Source organism: Callithrix jacchus, chromosome 21 (genome assembly GCF_049354715.1).
Source record: "Callithrix jacchus isolate 240 chromosome 21, calJac240_pri, whole genome shotgun sequence".
In the NCBI taxonomy this organism is placed as follows: domain Eukaryota; kingdom Metazoa; phylum Chordata; class Mammalia; order Primates; family Cebidae; genus Callithrix; species Callithrix jacchus.
Genome location: NC_133522.1, coordinates 45,778,843 through 45,800,709, shown reverse-complemented (window position 1 = coordinate 45,800,709; position 21,867 = coordinate 45,778,843). Strand labels below are relative to the sequence as shown.

General features: G+C 46.4%; 1 protein-coding gene across 2 annotated transcripts in view; it reads right to left on the bottom strand.

Moving 5' to 3' along the window:
- Window positions 1-17,509: 17,509 nt before the first annotated feature.
- PCP4 (Purkinje cell protein 4) overlaps window positions 17,510-21,867 on the bottom strand; it is a 66,020-nt gene continuing 61,662 nt past the window's right edge. For both annotated transcript variants that reach the window (XM_054248943.2, XM_002761434.6), the window contains exon 3: window positions 17,510-17,918. In XM_054248943.2, coding sequence (XP_054104918.1) covers window positions 17,791-17,918 — 128 coding nt within the window. In that variant the 3' untranslated portion in view covers window positions 17,510-17,790. The remainder of the gene's footprint in view (window positions 17,919-21,867) is intronic.

Below are 21,867 nucleotides of genomic sequence, written 5' to 3'. Positions count from 1 at the left end.
TTCATTTATTGCTCAAGTTAAATCCAAAAGAAGTGTTCTGAACATCAGGTGACCTTCTACATGACCATTTATAACTCTATGAGTTAGAGTGGCGATAGCTGCTGTATCAGGCAAATCTCCAAATCTCTAGGATGGACACAATAGTAGTTCATTTATTGCTCAAGTTAAATCCAAAAGAAGTGTTCTGAACATCAGGTGACCTTCTACATGACCATTTATAACTCTATGAGTTAGAGTGGTGATAGCTGCTGTATCAGGCAAATCTCCAAATCTCTAGGATGGACACAATAGTAGTTCATTTATTGCTCAAGTTAAATCCAAAAGAAGTGTTCTGAACATCAGGTGACCTTCTACATGACCATTTAGGGAACTGAATGCTTTCCATCCTGTGGGGCTCTGCTATTGTCTCTGTCTGTTAAGACTGCTAAAACACAACTGCCATCAAATGGGTTGCTTCTATATAGGAATTTATTTCATACAGCTCTGGGGGCTGGGAAGTCCAAGGTCTAGGCACAGATTCTTTATACAGTGAGGGTCTGTCTCCTGGTTCATAGAGGGCACCCTCTTGCTGTGTTCTTATGTGGTGGAAGAGGAATGGGAGCTTTCTCAGGCCTCATTTATAAGGACGTAAATTCCATTCATAATGGCTTCCTCCTCATGACCCCCATACCCCCATCCATGACCCCAGCTCTTAACACTGTCACACTGAGATTAGCTTTTGACATAGGATTCCTGGGGGAACACAGGCATCCAAATACTAGCATCCCTCTTAAACCAGTTTCAAAGCTACCCTAAGGGGCATGAACATACAAGTGTTACGTGTGATCCTCCGTTCTCTTTCCCCATCACAGAAACAAGGAGAAAGAGAATGAAGGATGACACATAGCACTGTTATTTTCCATGCTACTGTTGCCCTGTGGTTTCACTGGCCAGGACTCAGGCACATGGCCACATTTCACTGCCAGGAAGGCTGGCCAGTGTTGACAGGCTGTTCCCACGATGAAGAGAAGACAGGCTGGTGAGCTGTTAGCCAGCTCGGCCACAGTGGCCATCTGTCACCAGCCTGGCCTTCACTTACCTCTCCACTTAGATTCCACTGCACCCCTCCAAGCTCCCCATGCACTTCTCAGCCTGAAGAGTTGCTATTCCTCAAAAGAAGTGTTGTCTTGCCTCTGCATGTGCCCTTCCTAAAATGTCCTTTTCCCTATCTCCATCTGTTCAACTTCTATGCTTTCTTTGAGACCCATATTTCTCTGTCAAGTATTCCCCTAGGCAAGACTGATCTGCCCCCTTCCCATTCTTCATCTGTTTGTCTCTCAAAGGACTTGTCACTTTTACCTTATTGGTGAACATGTCTGTGACTTCCATGATAAAGCAAATTCCTTGAAGACAGATGGCCATGTCTTTCTATTGTGCCTCACTGAAGAAAACCTACAAGAACTACCTGTGCCCGACTGCACCCTGCACTCTGTTACCATAAAACTGGTACAATGCCTTGGACGTGGTAGATGCCGAGTGAACCCTAGAGCCCAACTCATGCTCTCTGGTGTCACCCACCCCAATCACAAACTGACCCTGGTTATCCATCTCCTAGAATGAAATCTGTTGCATCTGCAGACACAGAATGTGGACTTGCCAGAATTCGAGGCAGACAGATTTTTCCACTAACTATGTACTTGTTAATGGCGTTGTAGAAAATGTTTTCTCTTAACTCAAAACAGGGAATATTTTTTTCCCACCTAGTGACTTTGTTTCTCTCTTCTCTTCCAGTCTCTCTTTCTTCCTTTGATTCTTTTCTTCTTTCTTTTTTGCCCTTCCTCCAGCTTCATTATTCTCTTGGTCTTTATTTCTATCAAAACATTATTTACTTTTTTATCTGCTATGTGTACAAGACAGATCTGGATCAATAATCAGTAATGAGGTACTAAATTACATAAGCTTGTTTTTCCCTCTTTGATCTTCTACAAGCCAGCAGAAAATTTTCCAGAACAGAATGGGTAGAGCAGAATGGGAAAGTGACCCTCATCCCTTGTCCCCACCTGCCAAGAACCTGCAGCCTTCTTACTTGCAAATATGCTGTGTGGTTCTATTCAGACAAGATAGCCTGGATCTGCTTCAAACAGGCTGCCAACTGATGCTTTGCAGCTTGGTGTAGATTATCCTGGAGCTGCTGAAATGCAGTTCTGAGAGCAGCCAAAGTAGAATAAATTTTCCATATCCTCTCTCTCAAACTTGCTAGTTGTGTGTGAAGAATAAGTCATCAGGCTCCACCTAGCCGGCTTCTCTTCTTTGGCAGATGAACTTGTCGACGTTTGCTTCCATCAGCTTGAGGCATCTGTATTGTCACTCCTGTCAATTGGTGTCATCCAGTTTCTGAACTAGAAAGTGAGAATTTTGGCTGTGTTTTCAGTCTTTGATGTGTCCTTGAACAAGTCACTTTAGGGACAAGAATGCTGAGACAGTTTCTAGAGTGAAAGAAAGGACTTTTCCAAGGAAAGGCAGCTCCTAGTAAGCACTTAGCTCTAGGCACTTAGCTCCAGCCAGCTCAGCACCCAGGGATAAGTAAAGAAAGTCTGGGGCTAGGCATGAGGGCAGTGACAACTGTCCCAAAAGGATAAAAGGCCACGAGTCAGCACAGTTAGAAGCAGCATCCTATGAAGGAAAAGGAACAGGCTCTGAAAAATCTGCTCAGATGGAATCGGTGGTTCCATCATTTATGAATGACCTGGGAAATTTGTCAAGGGACTCTGTGCCTCTGTTTACCTAACTGAAAATTGGATTATCAAGAGTGTTCACCTCAGAGGCTTCTTGTGAGGATTAAAAGGAGATAATCCTTGCAAATTCCTCAGCATGGCATCAGGCACAGAAGAAGCGCTCCTTGAACACAGGCCACGTGTCTGAGACTGGCTCGGTGCTCACCACATCCGTCTCCCTAATCTGTGAAAACAGGAGGATGATCTTCCCAGCCTTCCTTGCAACCAGGGCTGTGCTGTGTGATGTGGGCTGACTGATGGAATTCAAGTGGGGGCCACTTCTACGCATTACAATAAAACAAATGTGTGCAGCGGGTTGAACAGCACTCCTCTAAAGAGTCTATCCAGGAACTTGTGAAGGAGACCTCATCCGAAAAGCATGTTTTTGTAGAGATAAGTAAGTTAAAGATAAAAGGTGAGAATCCTTCTGGAATTAGGGTGACCCTAAATTCAGTGACTGCTATCCTTATAAGAGGCAAAAAGAAAAAAAAGAAGAAGAAGAATATTCACACAGGCACAAAGGGCCATGCGAGGATGAAGACAGAGACTGGAGTTCTGTGTCTACACACCAAGGAATGCCAAGGACTGCTGGCAGCCTCCAGAAGCTAAGAGAGCCATGGAACGGATTCTCCCTCTGTCTCCAGAAGGAACCACCCCTGCCAACACCTTGGTTTCAGACTTCCGGCCTCCAGAACCGTAAGACAATAAACTTTTGCTGTTTAAACTATCCAGTGTAGAAATTGGTTATGGCAGCCCTAGAAACTAACACATTTTGTGATCATCAAAGCTCTTTTTCTCAGAAGCAAATGACCCAAAGACATAGTCATCCAAGGGACAGAGCCTGGATCTCTGAGTCACTGCCTGGATAGAGAGCTGCCTAGATAGCCGCACAAAGCTCATCAGGCTTCACGGGAATGAGAACGATACTTCTTGTGTATTCATTCACTGAATGATAAGGTTGTTTGTTACAGCATCTAGCACTGATTATCCCAAGCAATACGACTATTATTATTCTTAAGGGATCTAGAGTAGGGAATCTAGATAGAGAGGAACAGAATCCTGGATATGAGGAAAAGTGGTAAATAGCTAATTATAGTGACTGTGTAACTGTAGTTAGGCAGTTCCAGCCCCTCACCTTCAGCAGCATATCCAGTTCTGGAACTTTCTAGTGGATATGGGTTCAGGATAGAGTGAACCTCACAGTCCTGCTAAGCCCCACATTATCCCCACAACCTACTGAACTAACTGTTGTTCCAGAGACTAAGTCAGACTTCTTATTACAAACAGAGTGGTAGAATCTGTGAACCCCGTGGAAAGCCACTGGAGAGAACTCAGATTGGGGATGAGTGTGATTCCAGACCAAAGGAAGCCAAGAGAAACACCCCAAAACTGACTCAATCCAAATTGGGCATTCAGTTCAAAGCAAGTTAAAGATGATGTACTCCATCTAGAAAACATCTCAGTTTGCTACATTGCCCGTAAAGGAAACTACAAAATCATAGGAAAAGAGGAAAATCAGGACCCTGGAAAATATTGAGGGGCTACAGTGGGGTCAGTTCCACCCCAGCTGAATTGATTTTAGCTGGAATAGCTTTTCACAGTCCTAGACTAGCACAGGGGCTGGGAGGTGGGCTCTGCTATTTGCAGGCTATAGAGTCATGCCTCTCTGCAGCCAGGGTGGCTGAGAGCTTGTGTCCACCAGAAAACATTGGCACAAGGCATCAGGGAGCCTCCCGAGAAGCAGCTATCCCGAGGACAGAGAGCTTCAAGGTGACTAAGACGACCAAACACAGAGTTGTTCTTGGGGAGTGAGGACCTTTCCAAGAATGGTCTGAGGGTAAGGGGCATCCCACTGGGATGAAGCTTCCAGGGAAAATAGAGTCCACGTCTCAGTCATCTTCATACCTTCAGGACTTGGATGGATCCCCACATAGATCAGTTGGGTCACAGCCTCCTACTCCACCTTCCTTCCCTTGCAGGGAAGGTTTTCTTTCAAGGAAAGGAAATAACTCTTGATAGACACAAACTAAGTTAATGTCTGCCCATTTTTATCTTAAGATGCTGATGTCTTAATTAAAAAAAAAAAAAAGAGGTTGTGAAAAATAAGATGTAAACAGACCGTGGTATGCATGGTCCAGAATTCTTGGAACGTGCAGTTTTTCAACAGAGAACAAATAGGCAAGCATCAGGAAGACAGAGTGGGGCCAGGCCACGGGTACCACAGCGTGGGGAAGGGAGGGGAGGGGTGAACATGTGCACAGAGCACATCCCTGTTTTAACCTGAGATACAGAAGCAGATTCAAGATGTCAGCATATCCCAGAGTATGGAGCACCAAGTCACACACGCAAAACAGTAAAGAAAGCAGCGTCCTGAAGCCACCGAAATGCATGTTCCACCAGCCTAGAAAAGCAGAGGGAGGGTTTATATACAATTTCCAAGGAAACAGAAGGTAAGGATTTATGGAAATGCCTACAGTCAAGTAGGTGAGGCTGACGCAGCAGCGTGTGATCTTATGATGGACACAGAGTCCCTCACTCTTGGGCTGAGGGTCCTTTCTCCTCCTCCCACCTCTCTGGTCCTCAACTAGAAGCTTCTGACTTCTGTTCTATCCATGGAGTCCTTTCCCTTTCTCAAGGACACATTTGCTTTTTCATATGTGAGCTTCACTGCGACACATCTTCATTTCTCTCGCATGCTCTTAGTTGACCTCTCATATGTGTGTCTCTTAAATTTTCCATTTGAATGAAGCTTCCAGGGAAAGTAGAGACCACATCTCTCTCATCCTTGTACTTCCAGGACTTAGATAGATCCCAACACAGAGCAGATGGGTCCTCCTACTCCACGTTCCTTCCCTTGCAGGGAAACTTTTCCTTCAAGGAAAGGAAACAACTCTTGACGGACAAAAACTAAGTTAATTTTGGCCCATTTATATCTTTAGAGGCTGATTTCCTAATTTAAAAAAAAAAACAGAGGTTGTGAAAAATAAGATGTAAACAAAACATACGGTGCATATGGCCCAGAATTCTTGGAACCTGGAGTTTTCGCTAAAAATGCCTACACGTCTCCTTTGCCATATGTCTTGGGCTGAGTTCTCCTAGTAGCAAACCTTGAGACAAGCATTGAAATACAAGTAGTTTGTTTGGGAGGTTATCTGGGGAGTGTCAGGAGGGAAATGAGGATGTGTTACAGGGAGCGAAGCCCACACAAAGTGTTTCCTCCAGCAGTTTACTGCGTGTGCCCTGAGGCTCACCCCTACAAGAGAACCCTGGGAGGCAGAACAGTACAGCCTCCAGTGATTTCACCTAGAGAGCAAGTTAGCTGGGATATTTACCCTCCAAGTCCCACCAAGCATTGTCCAGGAACTGTGCTGAGCAGCAGGAATGCTGATCATTTCCAGCTGCCCTGTGTGCTGGCCAGAAGATGCATCAGCTTTAACTGGAAGGACAAGTGCTGGGAAGATGCACGCATGAATGGAGACCATCTGCTGCCATACCAATCACACGTCTCTAGGCTGCACCGCACCAGGAGAATTGGACAGGTGTCAACCGTCTGGAGAACTCAGGCCACATGCGTGACCATCTACCTAGGTTAAGCCACCAAAGATGGCCGTGAGGCAGAGCCTGCACTCTTCAATGTCCATCTTCCAAGTCATCCACCACCTTGTCCCCTTCCTGTGGCTGGACGTGAACACAGTGATGATCCATCTCAGACCACGAGAGAAAGGGCAGGACACTAAGGATGGCCAGACAAGGTAGACGTTCTGGTCCTGACACCAGGAAGCTGCTGCTCATCCAGACTCTTACAGATGAGACACATGAGCCCTCTCGTTGAAGCCACTGTTACTGGGGGTGTCAGATAAAGTGCAGAACTTCCATCCTGAGGGCAACCTCCCTTCCCTCTACTCTTCTGAAATATAGACTGAAAAAGCAATGGAGTGGGCCACTGTTTGTTTGCCTTTGCTCTTTCTTCCATGTCTATTCCCAGGGAATTCAAGCAAGTGATCGGGCAACCTGGCCAGCAGATGGCCTCTTGGGGCCTGGATGGGCCAAACACAGCCTCCCGTCTCTGGAAGAGAGTTGTGGATGGTTGGTGGCAGACTTGCTGGGGGTTCAGCTGCATCAGGATATACACTGGCCCTGAAGGATGCTATGCCTGGGCCTGGCCTGTGCTTGCAGGCAAGCGCTCCATTTCTCAGAGTTTTGCTTTACTTGTTTATAAAACACCAGGCTGGATGAGGTCCCTAAGGTAGCTAGCAGCACTCACACTCTTTGATTTATAAACACAAAGACACATAAGGGAGCGGTAGATAAGGGTTAGAGGTGCTGAGTGAATGAGCTGGATTGAGAGCCAGGCATTCAGAAGGGGGCTGCAGAATGCCTTTGTTCATTGAGACTCAGACCATCAAAATGGGGAGCCTAACAACTCCAACCACTGCCCCACGGAGTTCCCTCACTTTCATATACCCCCAAGGAGGTTAGCAAAGTCATAAAACACACACTTCCTGTTTTACACGGGTGGATAGGCAGAGACGCTCCTGGGAGCTTGACAGCAGTGGGGCCAGGGAGTTCAGGAATGGCATGGTGTCTCAGGCAGGAATGCAACGGTGTAGAGTCTGCACGGCTCCCTCTCAGCCCACAGCTCTGCAGTGGCAGGGCCATTTGCATGGTAGCCGTATTTACCAGCTTGGCTGCGTGACTGGGGTTGCAGAGGCTGCATGGCTCCCTCTCAGCCCTCAGCTCTGCAGTGGCAGGGCCATTTTCATGGTAGCCATATTTACTGGCTTGGCTCTGTGCCTGGGGTTGCAGAGGCTGCTGGCTTGGTTGCAAACAAATCACACAAAAGAGCCTGAGCGACACCTGAATAAGGAGAAAATCTGTGGTGACAGCCAGTGCTGGCCACAGGCCCGTCTCCAAAGCTCACCCACGGCTGTAAGGCCACAGCAGCTGATGAGCCACGATGTGTCTGGCTTGCCCCAGCCCTCAGCACCTCCTTGTCCAAGGGGGTCCTGCAGAAACTTATGATCATGTTGCTGCAGATCCTGCCCATCCCCAGACACCAGGGCTGGGGACAGTGTGATCTGCCAGTCATCTCAGTAGCCTCACCACTGCACCACAGTTTTAAAGCCCAGAAAACATTTCCTTGGCTCTTGTGTATCTGCAGTGTCTTCATAGAGGGGGATGTACTGGGTGACCCTCTCGATGGTCACTGTGTAAGCCAGGGTGATAATACCTAGTGCTGGCATAACAGCTGAGCTGCGAGTCCACACCAAGAGTTAAGGCACAAGAGACACGGCAAAGAAAATGCAATTGCCTTATAATTTCCAAATCGCCACAAACCTGGTACCTTCAAGCAACACTAACCTACCATGCTATAGTTCTGAAGCTCAGAAGTCCAAAACAAGTCTATTATAATAAGGTATAAATCAAAGTTTTGGCAGGGCTGTGTTCCTTCTGGAGGCTCCTAGGGAGAATCTGTTCCTCGCCTTTCTAGAGGCCCCCTGCATTCCTTGGCTCATGGCCCCTTTTCTCCATCCTCAAAGCACATTCCTCCCACCTTCTTTTTGCAATGCTGATCCTCTTTCCTGCTTAGAAATACGCTTGTGATTACATTGAACCCACTCAGGTAATCCAGTACAATCTCCCCATCTCCACATTTTTAGCTTAATCACATTCGTGAAGTCTTTTTGGGCATATTCTGGAGTTTTGGACGTGGACATCTTTGGAGGGCTTCTTCTGTCTCCAGTCATCACTAGTGGAATGCAGAGGCAGGAGGATCCCCAAAGGACCTGAATCATTGAGAGGGATCATGGGGGCACTGGAGATTGTAGAACCCAAATGGTGCCCCATATGGATACGAAGCATTGTAAGTTACAAAATACATTGGTGTTCAATGCCTCCTACTGGATGAGGTGGGTGTCAAAGACTTCAAGCTCTCAAGTTAAACCCAGATGCAGAATTCAACCTCATCCCCCAATAGCTGCATGACCCTCAGCCTCTCTGAGCCTTAGTTTCCTCGTCTATAAAATGGGGATAAAGTACATCCTCTTTAAGACCATTAAGACTCAATGAAATAATATGTGCCACAACCCCAAACATAGGAAGAGCTCCGAACGGGTTGCTTTTAATCCCTCCCTATCATCCTGGGAGTTATGTCCATTTTATAGAGGGGTAGGTTGCAGCCAGAGGAAGTTGTGCTTCTTTCCAGGAAGCACAGCCCCAATACTAGGCTGGCTGATCACAAGCCCAGGGCAGCCCACCACCCACAGTGAGGGCAGGCTAACAGCAGGCCTTTGCTCTGTACAGAAAGAATGACATGGCCAGGCACGGTGGCTCATGCCTATAACCCCAGCACTTTGGGAGGCTGAGGTGGGCAGATTGCCTGAGATCAGGAGTTTGAGACCAGCCTGGCCAATATGGTGAAGACCCATCTATACTAAAAATAAAAAAAAATTAGCCAGGCGTCATGGTGGGCACCTGTAATCCCAGCTACTCTAGAGGCTGAGGCAGGAGAACCACCTGAACCTGAGAGGTGGAGGTTGCCGGCTGCATGAGCCTGTAAAAGAAAGAATGACATGGAATAAAGTAGGATCCTCAGTCTGCAGTTTTCAGTTGCCTGTTGACCTCAAGACCACCATAGGCTTGGGGATTTGTTCAGCTTTGCGGGGAAATAAACAGAGGTCTAGAAATGTACCTGTGTCTTGGTGCCTGTCTGTTCTGAATTCCACTCTATGTCTAGCCATTGCAAACTAGGATGACAAGAAAATCTACAGCACAGTGGCTTTCTAACACCCTCCTTAGAAAGGAAAATGAAAAGCTGAAGCATACCAGTTGACTTTGGACTCTGACCAAATCAAGGTCTTCCTTGACTGTTCCCTGAATGAAAACATGAGGGTTCTGCCCTCAAATACACTGGGAAAGATGATTTCCGTTGAGTGCATACCACAAATGTGAGCATGGATGTATTCATTCATTCTTGCTGCAAGTACTTAACAGAGCACCTGACCTGCTGGTAAAACAGGTGGCCCTGACCTCATGGAGCAGCATGGAGGAGACGCATATTGATCAAAGAATCACAGTGAGACCTGTGAATAACATTTGTTGTAAGTGACATCAGGAACAGGACCTCAGGTGAGGGGGTGGGTAGGTGTGCAGGAAGGGATGGGGTGTGAGGGGAGGAGGCTATGGTAGAAACTGCAGTGATCCCCCAAACCTGCTTCCTCTACTTCCTGAGCACACAGATGCACTGCATTTCCCAGCTTCCCCTGCACATAGGCAAGAACAGGTGTTTTCCCCCAGCCAGTGGAATCAATATCCATCAGTTACTTCTGGGTCTGACCAATCAGAAACTTTTGACACAGCCTTCCACGTGGAGAATAGAGTTGACTCTGGAGCTCCAGTCTTGGATTCTGCTGTAAGCAAGAAATAAAGTTCTACTGGGTGCAGGCACTGGGATTTGGGAGGTTATCTTTCCAGCAGTTAGTTCTCCCTCCACTACTCCAGAAAGTAACATGTCAGCTCAGAACTAAGATGATGGAAAGTACCAGATGCAGAGAAAGAGGTGTAGGGTGAAACTGAGAAGCAGACTCAAGTATCCCGACGTTGGAACGAGGAGGAAAGCACATCCCAGGAATATCAGATGCCTCCAGAATGAGAGGAGAGATGGCAGTGCAGGTCCTCACAGGCCACATGGAGGAAATCGGCTTTATCCTAAGAGCACAGTTAAGCCACTGAAGGATGTTGAGGGTTGTAGTCAGGGAAGCGTGGAAAAGGTGATAGGACCAGGTTTGCATTTTTTAAAACTTACTCTGGCTGCTATACTAGAAAGAGGAAATGGTGTGGTGAAATTAAAGCGGTGGTCACTGAAATTATCCAGGTATGGAACGGTGTTAGCTCTGTCCGGATTAGCACTGTCTGAGCCTCCGCACTTGTCAAGAGTTAGAGCTTGGTTAGAAAGCCCGGGTAAGGTGGCCTAGCTGCAGCAGAGGGAGGAAAGCAGCCAGCCTAATATTTTTGGCCCCAGTAAGGTTCACATAAGAATACAGCAGGAAGAAGTGGAATCCTCCCAGTTTCATCAAACATCACGTGATTTTGCCTGGGTCTAGGTATTTCTGTGCAGGAGTTTGAGACCAGCCTGGCCAACATGGTGAAGACCCATCTATACTAAAAATAAAATAATTAGCCAGGCATCATGGTGGGCACCTGTAATCCCTCCCCCTCCGCAGGGCCCCACGTTCTGCAGCCTTAAGGTTGAACATGAGTGCACGTCCATGTCAGTGCCGTGGGACCCCTGTGCATGCTTCGGACTGCGTGTGTCGGCGTGACTCAGGCACATGTGGGTGTGTGTGCATGTGTGTGCGTATGTGTGTTGGTGTATGTGAGGGCAGTATGTCCTCCAGTGTGCATGGTGTGTGGGCTTGGGCCCCATCCCTGGCCCGAACAGTTCATCCTGTGGGGGAGGGGCGCTGACCTAGGGGGAGGAGCCCCGCCACCAGGATCCAGGCGCTGCCCCCTCCACGCCTCCCCTCCCCGCAGCACCACCTCTGTGTGTTTGGAGTTGAGCTCTTGTGGGTTTGATTTCCCTACCCCACCTCCTGTACTATGCAGTTCCTGGCGGGGTGGGGAGGGGTGGGGTGGGTTCGGGCGGGTGGGGGTCTTTTTTTCCTCTGCTCCATGTCGTTTATCTGACAGTTCTCCTCCGTCCCTACTGGCTTTTCTCCTCGTCTTCATATTTGTACGGTACAAGCAATAAAGACACTCATTTCAGACCAGGGCCCAGCCTGCACTCACGCCGGCCCAACCACCAGGAAAAAAAAAAAAAAAAAAAAATCACTAAATCAAAGACAGCCTGGCTTTGAACAACACAATCATCTAACAGTGTAGCTCATGCTATCGGTAGCCTAGAAAACTATTCCTTAACTTGGGTCTGTAAGAAAGACCCCCCACTAGAAGCCCCAGAAGCACTCACAGAGAAGTACCTCTCTCTCCCTTGTGAGCTCTGGTGGTCCATGTGCTGGTAGCTCTCTAAACCCTCAGGTCCCAGAGAAAGCCTGAAGCACAGGCATATAGAAATCATGAGTGGTTGCCTTTTTTTGGAGGAGGGGGTCAAAAATGTCATCTTCAAATCAGCTTTACGGGGCATACAGCAAAAACAGTGGCTCTAGCGATCCGCTGGTGGTTTTGCCCATAAAACCTGATCAGGCCTGCCCTCCAGCACGTGCCTCCGTTTAAACCCATCATCATCCCTCCTCTGCAGACTCCTACCTCCCATGGAGGGCACATAACGCATAGCAACATTCTGCTTTCCCTTAATTCTTATTCAATTAAGCAACTGTTAACAAAAGAGCAAAAGACTTTCTAAAGTGCAATAGGGCATGGAACTGAGTGTATTGTCACAGCTGTAGGGAAAAGGGAGCCAGCCTGAAAGCAGCAACTGGCAGGGAAAAGTGACAGGAGGTGAGTATAAATCCACATCACGTAGTAAATCGATAGGCAGTAAATAAAGTCCAATCTACTGTTCAGTCTTATCAAATTACGCAAAATGAAGCCCAAGGGTGAGCTAGATGTAATGGACTGAAAGTTTATGTCCCTTTAAATTCACATGGTGAATTCCTAATACCCAAGATGATAATATTGAAGTGGGACCTTTGGGAGTTAATTAGGCTTAGATGAAATCAAGAGGGTTGGGCCCTATGATAGGATTAATCCCTTATGAGAAAAGAAAGAGCCAGGAGCAGTGGTTCACACATGTAATCCCAGCACTTTGGGAGGCTGAAGCAGGTGAATCACCTGAGGTCAGAAGTTTGAGGCCAGCATGGCCAACATAGTGAAACCCCATCTCCACTAAAAGTTCAAAAATTAGCCAGGCATGGTGGTGCACACCTATAATCACAGCTAGCTACTCGGGAGATTGAGGCAGGAGAATTGCTTGAACCCAGGAGGCAGAGGTTGCAGTAAGCTGAGATCGCACCACTGCACTCCCACCTGTATGATAGAGTGAGACTCCATCTAAAAAAAAAAAAAAAAGAGAGAGAAAAAGAAACATCAGCACAAGCTCACTCTCTACCGTGTTACCATATGAGGACACAGCAAGAAGGGGCCCATCTAAAAGCCAGAAAGAGAGACCTCACCTGGAACCAAGTCTGAGCAGCTTTATCCTAGCCTCCAGAACTGTGAAAAATAAACATCTATTATTCATGCCACCCTTGTATTTTGTTATAGCATCCCTAGATGAAAGAGTGGCCATCCCTAGCTGAAATCCACCTTGATTGTCCATGATTTGAGCTGGAATCAAGTGAAATCTCCTAAACATGACATTTATGTGAATCCTTACCTTAAATGCAAATTCTAAATAAGCGCTAACCCTAAACTCTTTCTGTCCAATCTCCCCTTACAATTATACTACTTTGCTTAGGGTAATCTCCATAGTCTACAAAATGTGTGCATTCAAAGGTACAGTAAGAGATTCATGAAACTTGAGAAAGGATGATCCTATGAAGCTAAAATCCATGAACCCAAAGTAGGTGACCTCTGCAAGTGACCACCCCATGAGATGGTCTGTCACTAGTTGAGACTGAAATCATGCACAAGCCTCCCTCAACACACAAGAATCAATTATAAGGAAGATGAGACAGGACAAAAGAAAGGAATTAAAAGTAGCGGGAAAGAAGAGACAAAATTATTGTTATTTGCAAGTGATAGAACCTGTAAATCCAAAAAATATCCACTGGAAAATGATCTGGAGTGTAGTTCGGTAAGATGAACCGTTACGGAGCTAAATACACAGAAATCGGTAGTTCTCTGAGATAACAGCAAAACCTACCAGGGAAAAGATCCTGCTTACAAGGACAACAAAAACTATGAAATGCTTAGAAATAGAACAAAAAGAAATGTGCAAAACCTATATGAAGAAAACTATAAAACCAGCAAACGTCATAAATGCTATAAAAATAATAATACAAAGACGTCAATTCTTCCCCACTGTGCCCCAGTTTATGTATAAATCTAATATAATTCTGCCTGCCCGTGGTGTTCTGTTCTTTCCTTGGGTGTCTTCGATGTTCTATTCTTGGATGTCTGTGAGACCTGCATAATTCTCTCTTTTTTTAGCTAGTATGAGTGGGTTTCTATTCATTGCTCCCAAATGACTAACCCAACCCAGGCTACCTCTTCATCTCTCATGGGCTCATACACCTTGAGTCTCAAATCCTCTCCTGCTTCCTACATCTGTCTTCACATGGGCTTTTGCAGCTTCTTGCAAAAAAAAAAAAAAAAAAGTTTTTAAAGCCTCTTTTGCAGCTTTTACCTGTCACAACACCAGCCTTGCCACAACTTAATGGCTCCCTCACCTCAACTGGCTCAGCTCCCATGATGATTAACTCAGTTTCACCAAAGAAATATTCAGACAGGCCGAGCCCACCCCTTGAGTCAGGCGCCCACCACTGGTCCAACCGGCTGTAGCCAAGGGAAACTGAGTCCCATGGCTTGAGTTGAGTGAGGTGTTGGGCATTGGGTGTTGATAAGGGAAGCCACAGTTTATTCTTTACCACACTGGTTTATCAATAATAATAGCTTCCATTTATTAGACACCTACACTGAGCAAGACGCTCATGCATGTTGCCTCATTCTAAATTCCTAATATTTTGCCAACCACCTTGCCACAACGATTTTATCAATGCTTTGCTGTTAAAGAATCTGGCTAGGCCGGGCGCGGTGGCTCATGCCTGTGATCCCAGCACTTTGGGAGGCCGAGGTGGGTGGATCACGAGGTCAAGAGATCGAGACCATCCTGGTCAACATGGTGAAACCCCGTCTCTACTAAAAATACAAAATATTAGCTGGGCATGGTGGCTCACGCCTGTAATCCCAGCACTTTGGGAGGCCGAGGCAGGTGGATCACGAGGTCAAAAGATCAAGACCATCCTGGTCAACATGGTGAAACCCCGTCTCTACTAAAAATACAAAAATTAGCTGGGCATGGTGGCGCGTGCCTGTAATCCCAGATACTCGGGAGGCTGAGGCAGGAGAATTGCCTGAACCCAGGAGGCAGAGGTTGTGGTGAGCCGAGATGGCGCCATTGCACTCCAGCCTGGGTAACGAGAGCAAAACTCAGTCTCAAAAAAAAAGAAACTGGCTGCGTGAGGTAGATAAGTTCTCTGCAGTCACTTGACTGACTTGTAAGTCAAAGATGGATCCAGTCTCAAGTCTCGAATACCTGGGGTCTTGCCTCCTGGCCTCCCCAGGTTCAGAGAGCAGAGTCACATCCCCGAGGCTGAAGTGCACTGACAAATTCAGCCTCTGGGTTGCCAAAGCTGGGCACCTCTTTCTCAAGGACTTTGCCCAGACACTTCTCCACCAACCACCGCCCTTATTTACCAGGAACTCCTGTCATGGCACTGCCGAGCGTGGCTGTGCCTGGAGAAGACTTGAGTGATTGATTCTCCATGCTCTGCCATGCTGTGCCCCTCCTTCCATTCCAGCATCTGCTTATCTTCATCCCTTCCCCACCAGCCTGACAGCACCTTGACAAGGACTGTCCTGTTTTGCAGCCACTGTACCAAGTCCACATCCACAGCAGGAGTTCAGTGCACATGGCTGATGGGACATTGAATTAGTGCTGCTCCAAATTGCTGGCCCCCTGTAGCACCTCAGGAGTCTCCTTTGTTTACTCTAAGGAAATACTGCAGCCCATGGAAAGGAAAAGATGCTCCCAAGCCTGCAGCCACAATCCCTTGTCCTTCTTCCAGTTTTGTGAGGCCATAGACTCAACATACCCAGTTCCTATGCTGAGGGGGGCACATTGGGAATCTTCCCCATGCTATTAGCTGGAGCTCTAGACCCTCATGAATCCATCTGGGAAGTGAACAGCTAAATTCATCCCTATGGCTCAAAAGAAAGCAGTTACACCCCTGTCCTGTGACTGGAACAAGAGAGGCACATCACAATCTTCGAGGGACCTCTCCAAATTTCACATCTCTCACCCTATTCTCATCCTTCTTCCCCCAATGGGAAAGAATATTCCCAGTCCCTTGGGGACATAAGGAAGAACCACTCCATTGGGATTTTCTGCTCTGCATGAAGAGACCCCTCTAAAGAGAGCATCCTCATTATAAACCAGATTATCTTCCAGAGGGGTCAGTGTGGGGAAAGCCCCGGCCAGAGTGCAGCCAGTACAGGGAGCACCTCTACTTCCTTTATGTGAAATATTCAGAGGATGGGGGTACTTGAATTATGAGATGTGGCAGAATTGATCTGAAATATGTAAATGTTTGTGTTCTTCCTGGTTTACGTTACATTGGTAGCTTAAGGGAATGCCAAGGAAAACTACATCAAGACCCCTCTGATTTCTTCGGCATCCATATCCCCTCTGTCTCAGGAAGCTTTTCCTGGACAGGTCCTGAGGACCCCTCAGACTGTGGTCCTCTTTTCAGTAGGGACCACAGCATTGGGAGTCCCTCAGAGCCCTCTCTGGTTGTCAGGGCTGAAGGGATCCTATTTAGCTCTCCAATGACTGGAAATTGATCAGAGTCTATGAGTTTTTCCTGTCCCTAAAAATTGCAGGGAATTGTCTGGCAGGAGAGATTTCCTTACACAGAAAATATGCACATTTTCAGAGGGATTTTTGATACAGTAAATCACCCAAGCATGCCAGTCTTCCTCTATCTGTGCCCAGGAGACAGTCAAAGGAGCCCTGCGGAAGGAACAGTGGCACCTCTGCCTGCAGTCATTGCCCTGCCTGCACCTAACTCCCACCGTTCCCTACATCCACACACCCATGCACGCAAGTGTGCACATGCACACACACAGCCCCATCCCTCACCCCTTTTCCCATTATTCTTCATGCTCCACCTTGACCCTTTGTTAAGGAGCTGGCAAAGGAAAGACATGGGATGTCCCACAGGGTACACGAGCAGTCATGGAGCATCCCAGGAGGCTGAAGATGAGACGTGACTTACACATCACAATATCATGTGAAAAAGTTCAAACAAAAGCCACAGGTGCCTCCCAAGGTGGGTACCCACTCAACCAACTGGCTCATGAATCAGTGGCGAGGTCCTCTCCATGCAATGGACCTCTCCCCACTGCCTATGAAACCACTTTGGGATTTGCAGAACAGTTTACCTGCAAGGTTTGCAGGAAAAAAAGATGGAGTAGAATAGAAGCCTGATAGCTTCTCTAAATTGCAGGTTGTAATAAATAAGCCTAACAGGTGACACATCACAGCATAGAGGAAGTTGGGGAGTCTGGAGCCACACAAGTGCAGAGCACTGCAGGTGAGCCACAGAATGGCCTGTAACCGCTAGCATGTCCCCTTTGGAGATCTGAAATGGGTCTGCTGAGTAAACCTGGGGACTCTCCAAGCACAGATGCATCACCTTCTCCCTTTTCATTCTCAAATTCACACAGTAACAGAATATAGAGCCGGGGGATCAAAGACTTGAGCACTCTGTGCTGTGTACCTGGATCAGTCATAATTCCCCAGGGAAAATTCTGAGTCTTCGACACCCCAGGATGAGGGCTCTATTCCCGTGGCAAGAAGAAAATATATTGCCATCACCAGCCAGCTGTTAAATCTCTCCAAATTAGAGTCTCCAGGCATGACTCAAAATGGATCTCTCACTCTCAGCAAAAAAATACTCCTAACAGAAGACAACGTGTTACATCTCTGACTCCTAAGAGAAGAAGGAAACAGACACCTGGCCCACAGTCACCTCTAACGTCGGGTAAAATAAAGATAGAAAGAAAGGCAGACACTTGAATTCACTCATCTTAACTTCATTTTATTACAACATCGAGGAACATAGTTGCAGGAGGAATGAAAATGTAGAGAAACATAGAGATTAGGCTACTCACAATTCCATTGTCTATACCTTTCTACAAGGGTATAAATATCACAGGTTTCTGTACATGCATTGGAGGTTTGCTGTGCGTGGGTGGATTGTGTGTGGATGACTTCTCTCTAGGGTGTTGTTCTTTTCATTTCTTGACAGATGATGGTTGAGTTTGGTGTTGTCAGGTGGACTCAGAGGGGGCTCTCCCGCTAGGACTGAGACCCAGCCTTTTTCTTCTGGAATTTTCTGAACTGAGACTGAATGGCCACCGCTGCACGTTCTGTCTCTGGCGCATCCATGTCAATGTCAAATTCCTCCTGAACTTTCTTCTGTCCATCTGTGGCAAGAAAAAGACAAACAGAAGACAATCACTGAGCTGAAAATAGGGAAGCAGTGACTTAGTGAAAATAGTTAAGTGAAGCCCGGCAGTCCACCTTGGGACACACACAGGGGCTTGACTTATGCCCCAGAACAGGAGCTCATTTGCAAAGTAAAATCCAGTGGAGTGTTTCAACAGAGCTCAGAGTCTACACCTGAGCAGGATGGTGAAACTCAAGGACACAGTCTCACCACTTCATGTATTTTCTGCACATAATTTTCGTTCTCAATGACCATCTTGACATATGGTTTTAATACTGGCTGTGCTGTGACTTTCTCCTGCTATCCTACATAGGTACCATCTGAATATTGCTAAGATATTGATCCAATGGTAGCTAATAGTCACAACAACTGAGTTAGCAAAGTCCTACACTGAGTTTCTTTGGGTAATTCTGTGTGTCATTCTCAGGTAAGATTTGCTTATTGCAATCAGGGCTTCCTTTTTATCTTCATCAAGACAGGGTGACACCATTTGACCTCCACGGTTTGGCTGAACTTTCACAAAGCTTATGTCCTTGATCCTGTGAGGCAGCCCTGACAATGGGCTTGCTAAGGTGGAAGGATTTCACCAATTCACACGCTGACAGGATATACAGCCGGGGGAGCAAAGGCTTGGGCCGTCTGCACTGTGTACCTTACTACAGCCTGGGGCCAGTGCAGCCAAGAAGGGAAAACAAATAAATCAATAAAATTATTGAGTCGTGGAAGGTAAACGTCTTTCAAAAGCCTCTGGTCTGATGAGACCCAGCACGTTCAGGGTGTATGGCTGTAGAGTGTGTAGCTTATGCTGCTCGGGTACTGGGTGTGTCAACATCTTACAAATCACCGCTGAAGAATGTACTCATGTAACCAAGCACCACCTGTCCCCCAAAAAGCCACAGAAATATAAAACTAAAATAAAATAACGAAAGCCTCTGGTCTAATGAGACCCGGTGTGTACAGGGTGGTGTGCCTGTGAGTGTATAGGGTATACTGCCCAGGTACTGGGTGTGTCAACATCTTACAAATCACCACTGAAGAATGTACTCATGTAACCAAGCACCACCTGCTCCACAGAAACCTATGGAAATAAAAAACTAAAATAAAATAACAAAAGCCTCTAGTCTGATGAAGACTAAACATCAGATTCATCAAAGGCAACTTTTTTCTTTTTCTTTCTTTTTTTTTAAATACAGACATGGGGGCCCCACCTCAGACTCTGGGCTTCGCCCTTGCACAGTCGCAGTGGGAAGGGTGCTCCTGAGAGCAAGATTGGTGTCGAGAAATCCGTGTCCCTGGGGGAGGCCAGACATCTACACTTTTTAAAAAGGCTCTCAGGTGTGGCCAGAATTGAGATCCAAGGACAAAGGAGGCCTTGGAGTTAGCTCAAGCCAGAACCGGGGACAGAATTCACCTCTCCTGGGACCTGGGCCAAGAGCCTCACTGCCAGCCTGGACTTGCACCTAGAGCAGGGGAGGCTGGCCCTGTGAGGAGCACAGCCAGCCTGGAGGTGGGAGAACTGGGGGCATTCTGAGGCAGAGGAAAAGCCCTAGGCAGGGAGCAGAGCGCAGCCTCTATTCCTGACTGTCACCAGGCAGCCTGAGTTCATCCACTACCTTGTTCAGGGACTTTGCATAATAATCCTCAGGCACCAGCACTATCAGAGAGGGTGGAGGAAGCTGGGGTTCCTTGAAGACTTAAGGTAAGGCCTGCCTGTTCTCTCCTGCTTGCTCTAGATAGATGATAGATAGATAGATAGATAGATAGATAGATAGATAGATAGATAGATGATAGATAGATAGATAGATAGATAGATAGATAGATAGATAGATATAGATGATAGATAGATAGATAGATAGATAGATAGATAGATAGATAGATAGAGGCCTGCCTGTTCTCTCCTGCTTGCTCTAGATAGATGATAGATAGATAGATAGATAGATAGATAGATAGATAGATGATAGATAGATAGATAGATATAGATGATAGATAGATAGATAGATAGATAGATAGATAGTAGATAGATAGTAGATAGATAAAGGCCTGCCTGTTCTCTCCTGCTTGCTCTAGATAGATAGATGATAGATAGATAGATAGATAATAGATGGATAGATAGATAATAGATAGACAGATAGATGATAGCTAGACAGACAGATAATAGAAAATAGATGGATAGACAATAGAGATAGAGGACAGATAGTAGAAGATAGAGATAGAAGATAGATAATAGATAGAGATAGAAGATAGATGATTGATAGATAAAGATAGAGATGGATAGATGGACAGACATAGATAATAGATACATACATAATACATATATACACACATATGTAGATGATAGATAGGTACAGACAGACAGGTAGGAGATAGATGAGAATCAGCACTTATTTCAGATGTATCTGGCTGGGTGACATTTCCTCTGCAGATCCATGAGCAGCCTCCTCTCAATTTTCCTAGAGCCTAAGCAGCTTCCACCTGGAGCCCTTCAATCTCACCCTCACCTAGGAGGAGGGAATGTCAGCTCTGGCTTTGCAAGCCTTGTAGGACTGAAGGAGCCATGACCCAAATCAGACAACCGTTTTCTTCTGTTTCAAACTTGCTGCCCATGCTCATGAAAAAAGAGATTTTGAGTATGCCAATATTCAGGAATATTTCAGAGGCAGCGGAGGGGGCTGCTTCCTTTTTAATCTGTGACAGCCCAAATGATACAGGGGACAAGTGGAACTGTTTCTCACACTCCAGGGAGCTATTCACATTTTCTTCGACATTGCCGGGGCCCTTTCTTTGGAGAATAATAAGGGGTAGAATCACTGGGAGAAGTAAAATTTTCCTGTGGCTCAAGTGGATGATGCAAAAGTAGTTAATTAATGTTATCACATAAGCCTAGAACTGGAGGGCAAGCGTCTAGCAAACCCAAAATGCAGATGGCTCCAGTGTTTGTGCTGATGGCAACAAACCCTTTAGTACCAACAGCATCCTTGGTGAGGCAGCATCTACAGCACCCTTGGTGAGGCAGCATCTACAGCATCCTTGGTGAGGCAGCATCTACAGCATCCTTGGTGAGGCAGCATCTACAGCACCCTTGGTGAGGCAGCATCTACAGCATCCTTGGTGAGGCAGCATCTCCAGCATCCTTGGTGAGTCAGCATCTACAGCATCCTTGGTGAGGCAGCATCTACAGCACCCTTGGTGAGGCAGCATCTACAGCACCCTTGGTGAGGCAGCATCTACAGCACTAGGAATTGTCATTTTTCATAAGGTGTTTATAGCCCAAATCTGTTTACTCCCAGAGGAATCCTTGCATCAACTGTACAGTGAGTGCAAAGGGGAAAAATTCACTCTGATTCCAAGTAGGAGGAGAAATTTCTCTTTTAAATTTAAAATTTTGCTGCAGCCTGAAGCGTTTGAAGGGTCTGATTCACCTTTCTCCTTTTATAATAATGGAAGAAAGCGGCAACATTATTGTTTTGACAGATGACAAATGAAGACACAGAAAATTACGTATATTTAGGAAATGTATAAGGAAACAGTGAGGACAGGTTATAAAAAGCAATTTCACATTTATGTCCTAAACTAACATCTCAGCCAAAAGTAATCAATTGATCCCTCATTGGAACAATATTACATTGTTTAAAAAAAGAAACACTAACGTTTAAGGAATCACTACTTTCTGTGCACTTCAGAGGGTCCAGCATTCCCAGGGGAGGGTCAGATGCTATTAGAGGAGTGACAGGAGGTCCTTCCACTGAGCCAGCCAGGAGTGTGTGAGTTAGAGAATGGGGACCCGGCTGCAGTGGAAAAGGGGCACTTAGACTCGGGGGCACGGGTTCAATACACATGATCTGTGGTCCTGGAAGTCAGGAAAGCACAGTTCCAAATACCCCAGATTCCACAGGCATGAGGGTGGGGAGGAGAGTAATGGAAGGGAC